The 14,953-nt window shown below is 50.6% G+C and overlaps 7 protein-coding genes across 7 annotated transcripts; 5 read left to right on the top strand and 2 right to left on the bottom strand.

Annotated features, from left to right (window-relative positions):
* Positions 1–698: 698 nt before the first annotated feature.
* Z518_05947 (uncharacterized protein) lies at positions 699–3,311 on the bottom strand (the record flags this gene model as incomplete). Its single annotated transcript, XM_013416757.1, has 1 exon — positions 699–3,311. One exon carries the CDS (start codon positions 3,309–3,311, stop codon positions 699–701), a length of 2,613 nt encoding a protein of 870 aa, XP_013272211.1.
* A 291-nt stretch (positions 3,312–3,602) lies between these two features.
* Positions 3,603–5,501, top strand: Z518_05948 (uncharacterized protein; the record flags this gene model as incomplete). The annotated part of the gene is made up of 1 exon (XM_013416758.1): positions 3,603–5,501. One exon carries the CDS (start codon positions 3,603–3,605, stop codon positions 5,499–5,501), a length of 1,899 nt encoding a protein of 632 aa, XP_013272212.1.
* Positions 5,502–6,192: 691 nt separating this feature from the next.
* On the bottom strand, positions 6,193–7,221 carry Z518_05949 (uncharacterized protein; the record flags this gene model as incomplete). Its single annotated transcript, XM_013416759.1, has 1 exon — positions 6,193–7,221. The coding sequence occupies one exon, from the start codon at positions 7,219–7,221 to the stop codon at positions 6,193–6,195; it is 1,029 nt and encodes a 342-aa protein (XP_013272213.1).
* A 269-nt stretch (positions 7,222–7,490) lies between these two features.
* On the top strand, positions 7,491–9,140 carry Z518_05950 (uncharacterized protein; the record flags this gene model as incomplete). Its single annotated transcript, XM_013416760.1, has 2 exons — positions 7,491–7,792; positions 7,844–9,140. The coding sequence occupies 2 exons, from the start codon at positions 7,491–7,493 to the stop codon at positions 9,138–9,140; spliced, it is 1,599 nt and encodes a 532-aa protein (XP_013272214.1).
* A 405-nt stretch (positions 9,141–9,545) lies between these two features.
* Z518_05951 (SUMO-conjugating enzyme ubc9) lies at positions 9,546–10,128 on the top strand (the record flags this gene model as incomplete). Its single annotated transcript, XM_013416761.1, has 3 exons — positions 9,546–9,580; positions 9,636–9,820; positions 9,875–10,128. 3 exons carry the CDS (start codon positions 9,546–9,548, stop codon positions 10,126–10,128), a joined length of 474 nt encoding a protein of 157 aa, XP_013272215.1.
* Positions 10,129–11,263: 1,135 nt separating this feature from the next.
* On the top strand, positions 11,264–13,099 carry Z518_05952 (asparagine synthase (glutamine-hydrolyzing); the record flags this gene model as incomplete). The annotated part of the gene is made up of 2 exons (XM_013416762.1): positions 11,264–11,289; positions 11,350–13,099. 2 exons carry the CDS (start codon positions 11,264–11,266, stop codon positions 13,097–13,099), a joined length of 1,776 nt encoding a protein of 591 aa, XP_013272216.1.
* Positions 13,100–13,624: 525 nt separating this feature from the next.
* On the top strand, positions 13,625–14,790 carry Z518_05953 (uncharacterized protein; the record flags this gene model as incomplete). Its single annotated transcript, XM_013416763.1, has 4 exons — positions 13,625–13,675; positions 13,731–13,804; positions 13,854–14,586; positions 14,641–14,790. The coding sequence occupies 4 exons, from the start codon at positions 13,625–13,627 to the stop codon at positions 14,788–14,790; spliced, it is 1,008 nt and encodes a 335-aa protein (XP_013272217.1).
* Positions 14,791–14,953: the final 163 nt, after the last annotated feature.

Genomic DNA, 14,953 nt, shown 5'->3' on the forward strand with positions numbered 1-14,953 from the left:
GAGGTATCTCATTGCCTGGACTGACCGCACCATCATCCACCTCAGCAGAAAACACCACCCCCAAAAAGTACCGTAAAGCCCGGCCAGACTACCGCCGCGGAGTCCGATGAAGAGCCAGATTTGTGATTCGGATGACAATGCTGCTTGTCTTCATGGTTCTGTTGACATGGGCCTTCGATATCCGGTTGTATTCTTGTCTGTGACCAAGGACCAATCGGTTCTTTTGTTCAGTTTGTCTTTCCTTCCGACATCTTTCAAGAAGCTGTTTCCAACGGGGTAATGGGACTGCCACCGAAAATAGTACTAGAGACCCCTTGATTTGTTATAGCATGGCGTGGCCAAACCTCACACTCCCAGCACGACAATCAAGCTAGGTTTCCTACCGGAGAGAGCTTTTTAATGAAACACTGTTGTGCGTCAAAATGTACAACATAACAGCAACCCTCTTTGATCCTTGCAAATGATATTGAACATTTTAGACATCATGGAGCTCGTGAAGCTGTACGGTCATGGCGGCGCGGCACACCAAGATAAAAAGAGAGGCAGGGCGTATCTGCATGCGACGACCACCGTTGACAACTGTCCGGGAGGAATTTATTTCGTTGCTTGAATAATACATGTTTCTCCCTCATGGCATATTCATTACTTTTCGTTTCATCTGCAAATTTATGTTCATCGCTCGTCGAGATCTATCTTCTCTACCCTATCGCACCGCGAACTCTGCTTTCAACATCCGCTCCGGCACGTTGTCCTACCATCCGCACGACCCATTCTTGCTGCGTGCTCCGCAGGAGTTTGAGGCGCGAAATATACAGGTCCAGCGTCTCGGGTTTGGATCGCAGGTCCATTAAGCCTGTGGTGAGAAGCCAGCGTTGAACGCGTTGAGGGTCGGAGGGGCTGAAGTCTTCGGAAGCCGAGACAGATGTCGTTGCGTCGGCCTGAGTTGGGTGAATAGCAGATTGTAATGGGTTGGTTGGTCTGGTGGTGGAACCGTTTCCCTCGTCTTCCGAGTCGGAGTCGACGTGGCGCAGGACTGTACGTCCAGCGGTCAAGTGTGGTAGTTGAGCCAAATCTTCGTCCTCTTCATCCTCTTCAACCATCGGAGCTCGTGGATTACGTGGCACATTTGGCGCCGCTGGCGGCAACTCATCATCTGATATTGATTCGAGCTCAGGTATGCTGTCGTCATCATTGTCTGCTGTCGAATTGTTCCGCTCCGCATCCTCATAGTAGTCCCAGCCTCCAGCAATCCCGAGGCCGGCGGGCGTGACTCCTTCATCCATATTCCCAGCGTCGTCCAAGTGAATTTGCAGGAGCCGTTCGAGTAAATCCTCTGGGATGTCCCCTCCAAGTTGCTCCTGGAGGTTGCGGAGAGCCGCCTCGCCTTCAGACTCGTCATTCACATCATCTGGTCTCGCAGGTGTCTGGAACCAGTTCAGGACTCGCTGCAATAAACTGCCCGTGGCCCCTGCAGTAGCTCCAGCGGCGTTGAAAATCGTTTGCATAGTCCCACCCTGTCCCGCACCGAAATTTCCGGGAGTGCGGCGTACAAAGCCTGATTGTGAGTCTGGTGGGGGCAGGATATCGGAAGAGGATGTGGGCATGGTAGTGAAGTGGCGTGGGAGGAGAGCGATGAGTGACGGGATCTCTAGGAGCATGATATGTCTGGCTTCTTCGAGGGAGACTTCGAGTTTAGGCGCTGCTGGGGCGGCTGCGATCGCTTCACTGTAATGTGATAGAGTTTCAGCAACTTCGACTAAGAGGCTGATGGTCTCCGGAGTGTTCCACAGATCCTTTGCGCGGGTGACGTAGAGCTGCGTGTACAGCTTTTCAGCGTCTGTTGATGGGAGCTTTGCCCATAAAGATTTCGGAAGAGGAGAAATGTCGAGTGCTGAGGCCAGGGCGGACAATATGTATGGGTATTTGTGCATTGCAACAGCGAGTTGTGTCCGTGACTCTCGCAGTTTGCCGGCTCTTTGATAAGCCAGAGCCAGTGAGATTTGAATGTTGGGTAAGAAATCCCATGATTGGCCATATCCGTCGTCTGAACAGAGGGCTATTAGTTGAGCATGTTGGCGCCCTCGGAGAGCAAGTTGATCGACCATCAAAGTCACTCCGTACGGGTCTGTTTGTGTATTGAGCTGAAGGAGGACCTTGGCCCATTCAAATGCTGTTCGCCAGGTTCCTCTCATCTCTAGATTCTTGATGTATCGCCAAATCGCCAGATACAATTCCCGATTTGCAGGTTTGTCGAAGGGAACTCGAGCGACGCCACTTCTCAAAGCTGCTGGGAACGAGCTGTGGACGGATTTGCCAAAGGAGAACAATGCTCGCTCTACCAAATCTCCAGATACAGCATGATCGCCTTGGTGTTTGGCAATTTCTGAAACTTGCAGCAGAGTGGCGATGTGATAAGGATACATGGAGAGCAAACCTACCATTCTTTGAGGATTCATGGATTCGACTGCCATTTGGAAATGCATCTGGGTTTCCTGATACAGGTTGTTGTGTATGATGTTATATGTTTTCTCGAAGGACACCGGATCAGGGACGTATTCCATGCCCAGCCCTCCACTGGTGGCTGAAGGCCATTCCTCCTTTCCTTGCACGAATACGTTCCGTCTTGATGCGAGGGTCCCAAGTTCTTTACCTTTGCTTGCAACACAATATCTTCCAGTCAGCGCGGTGGCCAGATCAACTCCGCCTTGCAGGTTCTGCTCTCGCCGTCGCTGGTGACGAGGTGCGGACCGCGACTCATGTTCTTCCAGTGCGATATTGCCAAATAAACTCTTCATCTCATTTACCGGGTTAAGATTATTTGCGTCAATAGCGAGTAGTTTCGTGGCTGTTGCCTCCCAACTAGGTGTTTGTTCGACCTCAACTAGTACTGGATATCTGTGTCCGTGTTTTGCCGCCAACTCTCGCAGCGCTCGGTCAACTTCATCCCCCGACACGTCCTTTTCTTCCGTGGGTTGTGTGTGCTTAACGCTACCCTTTTTCTTCCCTTTTTTCCTCCTTTTCTTTGACTTGGTGGATGACGCTTGGTTGGATTGTGATCCATCCTCCGCTTGAGGTTCTGTGGGGGCGTTCGGACGTGCTATCGCCTCCCGCTCTTTTGAATCCGGTTCATCTTCATCACCGACATCCTCTAGCATGTCAAAAGCATTTGCAGGTCGAGATGGAGTAGAGATGTGCCCTGGTATATCATCATCTTCTGACTCTTGGGTCTCTTCGTAGGCTGTTTTGGCCGCGGCGACTTGTCTTTGTAGCTCCTGCTCTCGCTGGAGTTTCCGTAGGGCTCTGGAGGACATCTTGATTCGGCAGGAAGAGTCTGGACTCTGCTGGGTGGTAAGAGAGGTTGAAGTGAATTATTTGTATGGAGCGGCAAAGTGACGTGCATTTGCACGGGCAACAGGTGAATTTAGCGTTTGCCTGATTCGCATTAGGCCCTCGGTTGAGTTGCCGCCGAAAAAAGCAACTTGGGAATCTGGCCGCAGCCCTTGAACGACACCGATCTTGAATCTAGTAGCTTCTCAATTGTCTCATTCGTTCTGTCTCCCTGCAAGGTCCAACTCCCTTATTTCCTTGACCTCACCATCTCGATGCGGCGAGCCGCTGTTTTTGCTTTGCGCACGGCTCGACGCTCTGCCTTTGGAAAGCTCATATCCAAGAACTCCCTCTCTTTTCCGAGTCATGTCGTAGCCGTTCCCCATTCCACATCTCTCGTACGAAGATACAGTATATCACGACAGCCATTGCAGGCTTCTATGCGGTTACCGAAGATACCTATTGTTTTGGGAACGCTGGGGGCTATTGGAGCATGGTACGCCTATTCGGGTGATGGGTCAGACCGTCTGCTACGGAATCCGGCCTCGCCAATATCCTCCCAACCGACAAGGAGTTTGAACACCACACCAGATATTACCCCACCCACGCCAGAGCCGACGAGTCCTGCGCCTGTGACGGCCGGGCCGGAGCCAAATCGAAAAGCCCTGGTCGTCGACAACGATCAGTTTTTCACCGGATCTATTGTTGGCGAAGGTCCATTGGCGAAGGATACCGATGATCGCGGCCGAAAGGTTCTCGAGATGATGACACCAGAGCAGGCCACGGAAAGACTCCGGAAAAATGAGCACTCATATTTAGTAGGTCGCGGTCGTGGCGTGGTCAGATATGATGTTGTACAACTACCGAGCAACGACCCTATTGAAGACGATCATGCGGAGAAGATTGTGGAGGTTCCGAGCAGTGTCGCCGCAACAGATGGATCAGCTTCCTCGGATTGGATGTTTTGGGGTGTCTTTGACGGTCATTCCGGATGGACAACATCTGCCAAACTGCGCCAAGTACTCATCTCCTTTGCTGCTCGTGAACTCAACAACACATATAAGGCTGCTCTGTCGAATGCAAAGTCGCCGTTTCCTTCGCCTGCAGCGATTGACCAAGCGCTGAAGTCCGCTTTTGTTAAATTAGACAACGAAATATGCCTAGACAGTGTCAGCAAGTTGAGTAAGAATCCAAGCAAGAGGCTTGCTGCAGAGATACTCGCTCCTGCGCTCTCCGGGTCATGCGCTCTACTATCATTCTACGACTCGCAAAGCAAAACCTTACGCGTGGCATGTACAGGAGATAGTAGAGCAGTGCTTGGGCGGCGGAACATGCAGACAGGGAAATGGTTCGCTACTCCTCTATCAGAAGATCAGACCGGCTCGAATCCCAACGAAGAAGCGAGGATGCGAGCAGAACATCCGGGCGAAGAGTTTGTCATCCGAGCCGGCCGTGTCTTGGGCAATCTGGAACCAACCCGGGCGTTTGGCGATGCTTTCTACAAGTGGTCTCGCGATACGCAGGACCGAATAAAGAAACATTTCTTCGGACGAACACCACACCAGCTGCTCAAGACACCACCCTATGTGACCGCCGAACCCGTCGTAACAAGCACATCTATTGAACCCTCCAAGGGCGATTTCCTGGTTATGGCTACTGATGGGCTATGGGAGATGCTCACCAATGAGGAAGTTGTCGGACTCGTCGGTCAATGGATCGATCAGCAGAATAAACAAGCCACCACATCATCAAATTCCAGCACAGCCTGGCTATCATCTTGGTTCAAGTCATCCTCTCCACCGGCACTACCGGTCGAGAAGGGAGGCAACATGGATAAAACAGGACGTATTGACACCGGAAAAGATGGCAATCACGAGAAACCGATCCGACAGCAGCAATGGGATGTGAGGTCTGAGAACAATGGGCGTTTCGTGGTCGAGGACAAGAACGCTGCGACGCACTTGATCCGCAATGCATTGGGCGGAAAGGATAGGGATATGGTCTGTGCATTGCTCACTCTGCCGAGTCCCTATAGCAGACGATATAGAGACGATCTGACCGTCGAAGTCATCTTCTTTGGCGAAGGCGAGGATACCGGGGCGGTGGTGATCAATGCCGAAGCAACGGCACAAAGTGGCAATGGGAAAGAGAAGGGTTTGAAAGCCAAGTTGTGATGAAGCAAGCAAGGGTTCAAGTGATAGGATCGAAGAAGCGAGATGCAGATCACCTCATGGCCGTGGCTCGTCGAAGTCTTGGCTTTTTGCTTCATGTCTGAGCAAAATGACATCTTCTCGGCTGCACTATTTTCCACCTGCATTTTGGAGATTGATCGACTGATAGATGGAAGGCCGCATTGTCATCGGAGTTGGTCATATTCCTGATTGCGGCGAACGACTTTCTGAGCATTTTGTATTAAGTTCTTGCATTGTGAATTTTCGTCGTCAGACATTGGATGGGTATGCATGGGTCGGTACAGGAGACAATCATGTAAAGGACATATTGAAAACCTTTCAGTTGTGTTGATATGATTGTTTAAGGTCGAAAATTTGGCCACTCAATCAGAAGGATTTCGCTCACAAGAACCTTTTGCGGTCTCTGTGTGCCACATCCTGCGATGTGTTGCGTGAATTGAGGATTCTTGTTGCATTCGCCGCCATTCATCCTCTGAATTGGAGTTTGGAGGTGTTTGCCTGTCTCTCCCAACTATAAACTGAGATTCGATAAATTTGGCGACGGGTCTTGGAAATGACGCCCATCCCCGTGGGCACTCGATAAATTCAACAGCACACCTCGTCGAGGCTTCACTCGCCAGGACGGACATCTCACGCTGATGCCTTTCTTCCGCACCCAACTTTACGGTCTGGATCATGACAAATCGTCTTTCCGTCCTTTCATTTTCGGCAACTTAGCGTCCAAAGGCTCAAGGGCGTTGGACCCTCCGAGCAGATAGCCGATCAAAGGTCGCTGAACCAGCTGCGTTCCGACACTAGCAATGAGATACAAGACTACGGCCGTAGCCGTCTCAGATCGGATGAGGAGAAATGGGAAGATAAAAGAAGCCGCGATGATAGATTGAGATAGTTGTAAGTAAAAACTCTCTCGAGTTCTCATCGGACCAGCTTCCATGGCGCTGACTCTCCGTTCTAGCCTCGTCAATCCCTTGCCCCTTCCCACGGCCATCCATGCACTGGTCACCGACAATGTCCCAAAGGTCAGGGGAAGGATCCAGAGTTGATCTGGGGACACTAAATTAGGAATCCACCAAAGGCTTTCGGCTGCTAGACCTGGTTCTGCTGGCACAATGCTCACATCCACCTTTTCGTTGGTTTTGAACAACATCGACGTTATAGTCCTCTCATCGCCTGTCATCCGCCTAACAACATCGGCATTGATTATCCAGATTGGGAGGAAGGACAGTTGAAGTGCCATCACCAGCGACGGATTCAAGACCTTGCAATGCTTTTCGATACTCTTTTGTCGTGCCGCTAGTTGGGTAGACACCCAAGACTCTGCATTCTTCGCCGCTTTTTCATCTCCAAAGGGGAATTTCAATGCCGCAACAGACTGATAGGCTTTGCGCCATCCCACCAGAAGTTGGGATACGGTTTGTCTCCGTTTGGCATTTCTGTTCGTGACTACCAGGATGGGAATCCAAGAAAGTCGGAAGAGCGCCGCCGTCAGTGGTATGGATAGACACCACGGGAGGCCACTGAATGTGTGAATCTCTTGAAAGGCAGTGTGTGACAGTTGTAATGCTTCTGCTACTAAATGGTTTTGCTGTGTGGAATGGAAGGTTCGTGACAGGACATGTTGGGGCAACGGAGCTCGAGGAGGCTGTAGTTTTGGGATATGGGATAGAGATCGCGAGCATCGTAGAAATTGGCGGGACGGCATTTGAATGAAGGAGCAAAGCCGTGTCGTAGATGAAGGATTCTATCGTAGTTTGGGCGAGGGTAGATCAAACGATGCATCACATTTGCTCTCGCTCCCGCAAAAAGCTTGCCGTCCGTGCCTGCGGCTGCGGTACGTCTCCGATATACGCGCTCGTTTAAAAAGGATACCCATTTCTTGCGCTCTCTTCTAACCCAAATTTCCTAGCTAATCTTTCCCACCAACGGCTCCGGAAGCATGTACCTCGTTGAGTGTCGAATCCTTCTCCAGCAATGGTTGCCTCCAGCGTCGTGGCAGTTCTTGCGGTAGCACCGCTTTTACCCCTCTTTTTCCTGTTGCTCATACAATTGTCACTTCGCGCCCTTGGCTGGACTCTACGAGTCAAGACGAGAGATAAAAAGGCAGCAGTCACTGCCCGGGTTCAGCGGGAGAGACCTTCCTTCATAGAACATCAACAGATCTCCCAGGAGACCGAGGACGGCTGGGAAAAGATCGAGAAAACGGGCACGGCGGAAAATGGCAGACCCTTACAAGATGAATGGTGCGGTGTTGTTGGCTTCTTTCACCCCTTCTGGTGAGTCCTCTTTCCGTCCATGTAGGCGTATGGGTATCTGACTCATCACAGCAATGCCGCCGGTGGTGGTGAGAGGGTGCTATGGGCTGCCATCGCCGCGACTCAGAAACGATGGCCTCATGCAACTTGCGCAGTCTATACCGGTGACCACGACATTGACCGAAGTGTCGTGGTAGCAACAGTCAGGAGTCGTTTTGGAATCACGCTTCAAGAATATTCACTGGTTTTTCTATATCTATCTAGACGTCGTTATGTACTCGCGAGTACTTACCCTTATTTTACCCTGTTGGGTCAGTCTCTTGGTTCCGTTGTCCTCGCTTACGATGCCTTTGAGCTGCTCGTTCCCGACATTTTCATCGACACCATGGGGTATGCCTTTGCCCTGGCATTCTGCAAACACTTGTTTCCTAGCGTCCCCACTGCGGCATACGTGCACTATCCCACCATCTCCACCGACATGCTCGAAAGTCTCGACGACAAAACTGGTCAGCGTGGCATTCATTCCGGTGCAGGGGCAGGATGGAAGGGAATGGGGAAGAGGTATTATTGGCACGCTTTTGCATGGCTGTATGGTTGGGTGGGAAGCCAAATTGATGTTGTTCTATGCAACTCGACCTGGACCCAGGGCCACATCAGGCAGCTTTGGAAGCCCAAGAAGACATCACCCTCGTTTGGAGCTGTCGTCTATCCGCCATGCCCTGTGGAAGAACTGGTATCCCAGATTCAATTGACTCCGGAAAGCGAAAAGCGAAGAGAGAATATTGTTCTCTATATTGCACAATTCCGCCCTGAAAAGAATCACTCACTCATTCTTCGAGCATTCTCCAAATTCTATCATGCAGCAAAGGATAAACCCAGGCTTGTTCTCATTGGTTCTGTTCGGAGCAATACGCCGGATGAGAAACACATTTACAATCTCCGACTCGAAGCTCGCGAATTGAAAATCAAGGACTCCACTTCCTTCATTTGTGATGCCCCGTTCTCGGTGATTCTCGAGTATCTCCAGAAGTCCAGTATCACGACTAATGGCATGTACTCGGAGCATTTCGGCATCGGCAATGTGGAAGGCCTAGCAGCAGGACTCATCCCGGTCGTGCATAATAGTGGCGGACCCAAGCTGGACATCGTCGTCCCCTATGAAGGTCGGCCTATTGGGTTTCTTGCGGAGACCGACGAGGAGTTTGCTGCAGCGTTTGGCCGTGTGGCGTCACTTGAGTCACAAGAAAGATTCGCCATGAGACTGCGAGGGCGAGCAAGCACGAAGAGATTCACCGAGGAAGCATTTGCCAGCAAATGGATTGAGGAGATGGAGACCCTGGTCAAGATGCAGGTTTCAAGGCAAAATTAGTTCGTCCCGATTTGGAGATCGGACATCATGAAGGTTGTCATGACTTTTAGACCAATGATACCCTAGTTTGTTGTTTAGCTGTCCAGGGATACACCTTCCTGTCGCAGAATTTGATCGTGTGCTCCTCTTACTCTTCGCTCTTACATTGTCTTCTCTCAGGCTGAGGGGTTCTGTTGCACGTGATATGAATATTGCCAAGACCACCTTTTTTCAAGTCGATGGACTGATCTCGTCGCAGCCTTTAGTTTGCGCCCATGGCCTCTTGTCCAACTCAACCTTTGTTCATCTGCGCACTTTCATGGGGTTTGCTCGCCATACTAAGTAGTAGACATATACAGCGTTCTTCTCCGTTGCCTTTTGGCGAACTTTGACTCCTTCCTTCTATCCCTCAACCGATCATCCACCATGTCACTCTGTCTAAATCGTCTCCAAGAGGAGAGGTAAGAGGATAACCTCAGGGGTTTCTTCTTGCATCCACTAAAAATTGACTTACAGGAAACAATGGCGTCGTGATCATCCTTTCGGCTTCTTCGCGAAACCTGTGCGGGGCGCGAATGGAGTGCTTGATCTCAAGAACTGGGAAGTCGGCATACCAGGAAGAGAAAAGACCATCTGGGAAGGCGGCTTGTTCAAATTGACGCTGACGTTTCCGGATGAATACCCTACAAAACCACCAAAATGTAAGGCAATTTCATGTGCAGGTTGCATCAAGCGCGTTCTTCTGACAGGTTTAGGCAAATTCGTCCCGCCACTCTTCCATCCCAATGTCTATCCTTCAGGCACCGTCTGTCTATCAATCCTCAACGAGGAAGAAGGCTGGAAGCCAGCAATCACAATCAAGGAGATTCTCTTGGGAATTCAGGATTTGTTGAACGACCCTAACCCCGAATCTCCTGCCCAAGCCGACGCGTACAATCTATTCAAAAAGGATCGGGCCGCATACGAACGAAAGATCAGAAGCGTAGTCAAAGAAAACCCCGCACCTTGAGTAGGCTTATCGGCAATTTGGCGTTCAGAGAAGGCATGGATCGCGAATCGACGGGAAATGCATCCATCATTTGCATGTGAATTATTGGGATCGAGCGAGGCGTTCGGGTGGACACACGGCGGGGACATTGTGGAAGTTTTGGGAAAGGAATAGTTGGCTCGGGAAGACGGAGCCCACGATATGCACTCCACGTGTTGTGCTGTCGCGAGGAGAGTAGTTTTTTTTTTCAAGGTTGTTTCTTTAGCATGGAGAGAGGCCAGGGAGGACAGGGAAGATGGGCTGATCACCCCCTCAGGATCATAAAAGGGGCCCAAAAATGAAAGCGTGGGGGTCCTTCATAGGCTGTCCGCATAAGAAAAAAAAATGCGGGGGATTCGGATATCTGCATTACGAGCACCAGATGTCACCCACATTGGCTCAGGTCAGGACTAATGAGGCCAACGGAAGTCCTAGAAGCCCCTTGATGCCCAAGAGCCTTAAGGGACAGCCCATCCACCACTGAGCTTCAACTTTTGTGTAATACTCGTCAGAAAAATGAGGTCGCGTGCCGAAAGTTGGTCCCTTCGGAGAGGAGCGGTCAGGCACAAACAAGGTCATTCTGCGTGAAGTTTTTCATGGGCCAGGCTCATTAGGTTTGGGTCGTCGTCGTGCTTTCGGCAAGGGTAATAGATGACAGGTCACAGGTAGAAGCTTGAATTGAAGAGGGGCGGTGGCTCAGTCATGTTCAGCTCCACTGGCCACCATTCGTTCCTTATCATTGAAAGGGGGAATGAATGTGAAATGAGGTGGGTTGAACACGTTGGTGGTTTGGAGTAATAAAAGCCGCTCTGCTGGTTCCCGAATCTCCAGTTCTCGGTTTTGAGTCTGAGCCTCAGTGAGGGAGAACGAATGAATAGAGGTGAGATTGCTAGTCACCGTCATTGCCCGTATTGCCATTAGTCTCCTGAGCGGCGACATCGACCTGCACATTGAGTCATCCCGCTCTCAAAATTTTGGCCCTGCGTTCATCTGGCGCCGGATTTTTATTTCCTCCCACGCCCACCCACCCACGCCCACCACACTTTTTCTCACACCTTGCATCTGCATATACACAATCACAATCTAAGGCATACAAGCAGGCAGCTCGTGGGCAGTCATGTGTGGTATCTTTGCCTGCCATGGGTAAGTCCTGGTCATCGATCTGCATCCGCTCGTGTTTCCGGCTGCTAATTCAGTCCCCAGCCATCCCTCCATAGCCAGCTTTAAAGCCACTGCCCTGCAGTGTATAAAATGCCTCCGACACCGTGGCCCTGACTGGTCGGGAAACTGGACCGGAAAAAATACCATTCTCTGCCATGAACGCCTTAGTATCGTGGGCGTGGATAGCGGCGCACAACCCTTGGTCAACGATGAAGGCACTATTGCTTTGGCCGTCAACGGCGAAATTTACAACCACCGAATATTGCGCAAGCATTTCAAGACTCCCTACAGCTTCAAGACCAACAGCGATTGTGAGGTCATCATTCCTCTCTATCAGGAATACGACACAGATGCGCCCAAGCACTTGGACGGCATGTTCTCTTTCGTCCTCTACGACATGAACCAAGACCGAACAATCGCTGCGCGGGATCCCATTGGTATCACCTCCTTCTACCTCGGTCGATCAAGTCAAACGCCAGGAGCCGTGTTTTTTGCTTCCGAGCTTAAGGCCTTAGCTCCAGTGTGCGACGATATCATATCATTCCCTCCGGGCCATGTTTATGATTCCAAGACCGATATGATCGCTCGATATTTCGAACCAACATGGTGGGATCCAACCAACGTCCCAACCACACCGATTGATTACAAGCTGATTCGAAAGACGTTGGAAAAGTCGGTTCTCAAGCGACTCATGGCTGAAGTGCCGTATGGTGTTCTCCTATCTGGCGGACTTGATTCGAGTTTGACGGCTTCAATCGCCCAGCGGGAATCTCTTCGACAACGGGCACTCGCCAATCGTCAAACCAACGGTCAGACCAATGGCGTGGTAAACGGGGAAGTCAATGGGTTCAAACCGCCAAAGGCTGGAACCAGGTTGGTGGGGATTGACGATGACGATGAGTTGTCCACGGTCACATCTCTACCTCAATTGCATTCTTTCTCCATTGGTCTTCCAGACGCCCCAGATACGAAAGCGGCCATTGAGGTGGCCAAATTTCTCGGTACCAAGCATCACGACTTCACGTTCACCATTCAGGAAGGACTAGATGCTCTGTCAGATGTCATCTACCATCTCGAGACGTACGACGTCACCACCATTCGTGCCTCCACACCCATGTATCTGCTGAGTCGAAAAATCAAAGCCATGGGAGTGAAGATGGTTCTGAGTGGTGAAGGAAGCGACGAAATCTTTGGGGGTTACCTGTATTTCCATGCCGCTCCAAGCAAAGAAGACTTCCACAAGGAGACGGTCAGAAGAGTCAAGAATCTCCATCTTTCCGATTGTCTGCGCGCCAACAAATCGACAGCTGCGTGGGGGGTTGAGGCTCGAGTGCCTTTCCTGGATAAGCAATTCCTTGAGGTTGCCATGAATATTGACCCGGCTGAGAAGATGATCACCAAAGACCGGATAGAAAAATACATTCTCCGCAAAGCATTCGACACAAGTGACGAACCGGATGTGGACCCTTATCTGCCAGATCATATCTTGTGGCGCCAGAAGGAGCAATTCAGCGACGGGGTAGGCTATGGCTGGATTGATGCACTGAAAGACAACGCCGAGATCAACGTGACAGATGAAATGATGGAAAACCCCAAACCTGAATGGGGCGAAGACGTACCAACTAACAAGGAAGCATACTGGTATCGATTGATGTTTGATCAGCATTTCCCCTCCTACTGTGCATCCACGGTGATGAGATGGACACCAACCTGGTCCAAACTAACCGACCCCAGCGGCAGAGCCATCCCCATCCATGTTGCGCGATACGATGAAAACGAGAGTGGTTCATGAGAGTGAAGGGGCCGGATGAGTGCTCATGTGTATATGGACTCTATTATCATCATGGGAGGGCGTTTTGAGGAGGTCATTTGAAAGCCATCTCTAACTGAGCGAGAACTTTTCAAGTTTCGGGAAGGCTGTATCTCCTATTTGATGACGAGTTGAAAAAAGTAGCATTTTGGGCTGTAGCTTGACGTGTTCACGTCCATTCAAGTAACAGAAGATAGGCAATCAAATACCACTGGACTTGACGCCGTTTAGGGACGGAAATGATGTGGACGGTTCCCTTCTTTCGCCCTTTAACCATTTGCAGTGAGCAAAGACCCTAAAGGGCAAGTTGGCCGAGGCAAACCGAAACCACCTTCTTCCAATCGAGGAAGTGATTGGTCAACCGCCAGCTGCGACGCAAAAGCACATCTCCGACCTATTTTCTTAAGCAGTCAGTTGCTGTTCCAGTTCAGTCTCAATCACTGTTCTGCATTCTGCTCTCCCGGTGCCATTTACCACCTCCTTACCATCCCTTCCTCAACCGCCACCATGTCTGGTATCCCAGTCCCTTTCAGCGACATCGCCAAGCCAGCGAACGATGTGAGAGATGCAACAGTCAAATTCCCTCAATGGAATGCTCTAACCAGACCACCAGCTCCTCAACAAGGACTTCTACCACACCACGGCTGCAAATCTCGAGGTCAAATCGAAGGCCCCGAATGGTGTTGTGTAAGTCTTTCTGGACCCTACGAGAGTAATCGACTCTGACCGCTCTCAGCTTCAACGTCAAGGGGAAATCCGCCCACGATGGTCCAATTTCTGGCTCGGTGAGCACCACGATATCAAGATCCAACTTCAGAATATCACATATTAACGGCAGCGGAAAGATTGAAGGCAAATACACCGACAAGGCCACTGGTAACCCTCACCATCCTACCCTCGCCGCAATCGCTTGGACCCTCGAGTCCTCTCTTATCTCTCAACCAATGCTAACTTGGAGCTATTTAGGCCTGGCCCTGACTCAGACATGGACAACTTCCAACAGCCTTGATACCAAGCTTGAGCTTGAGGACAACCTCACCAAGGGACTGAAGGCTGAGGTTCTCTCCAACTACTTGCCCGCGAATAGTACCTACGGTGGAAAGTTCAACCTCCTGTACAAGCAACCAAACATCCACACTCGATTGTTCACCGACCTCTTCAAAGGACCTACTGCCACCTTTGATGTAACCCTTGGCCACGAAGGTTTCTTAATTGGCGCAGAAGGTGGATATGATGTTGGCAAGGCTGCAATCACCAAATATGCTCTTGCAGCAGGATACAGCCAGGGTTCCTATGCTGCTGCAGTCACTGCCACCAACAACTTGACCATCTTCTCCGCAAGCTACTACCATAAGGTCAATGCCGAAGTCGAGGCTGGTGCAAAGGCCACTTGGGACTCGACCGCCGGTAGTAATGTTGGTCTCGAGGTTGCTACAAAGTACAAGCTCGACCCCAGCTCTTTCGCAAAGGTGATTCATCATCCCGCTCCGGACCTTTAAGTGGAAAATTACTGACATTTGCAGGCCAAAATTAATGACCGTGGTATCGCTGCTCTTGCCTATAACGTCAAGCTCGGAACTGGTGTTACCCTGGGCCTAGGTGCCTCGTTGGACACTCAAAACCTCAACCAAGCGGCCCACAAAGTTGGTGCCTCATTCACGTTTGAAGGATAAGCGCAATTCCATTCTCATGTACTCCGTATTGAAGCAAAGAAGCGGTTCCGCCTGTACAAAGTAGCATAGAGTGAGCAATGGCAATATTCCATCTTGGTTTCAGCGGTAGATGGGGTATCATCAAAATTCATGCATTGATCAAAACAAACCAATCTTACACTTC

This window comes from Rhinocladiella mackenziei (assembly GCF_000835555.1).
Source record: "Rhinocladiella mackenziei CBS 650.93 unplaced genomic scaffold supercont1.4, whole genome shotgun sequence".
Lineage (NCBI taxonomy): Eukaryota > Fungi > Ascomycota > Eurotiomycetes > Chaetothyriales > Herpotrichiellaceae > Rhinocladiella > Rhinocladiella mackenziei.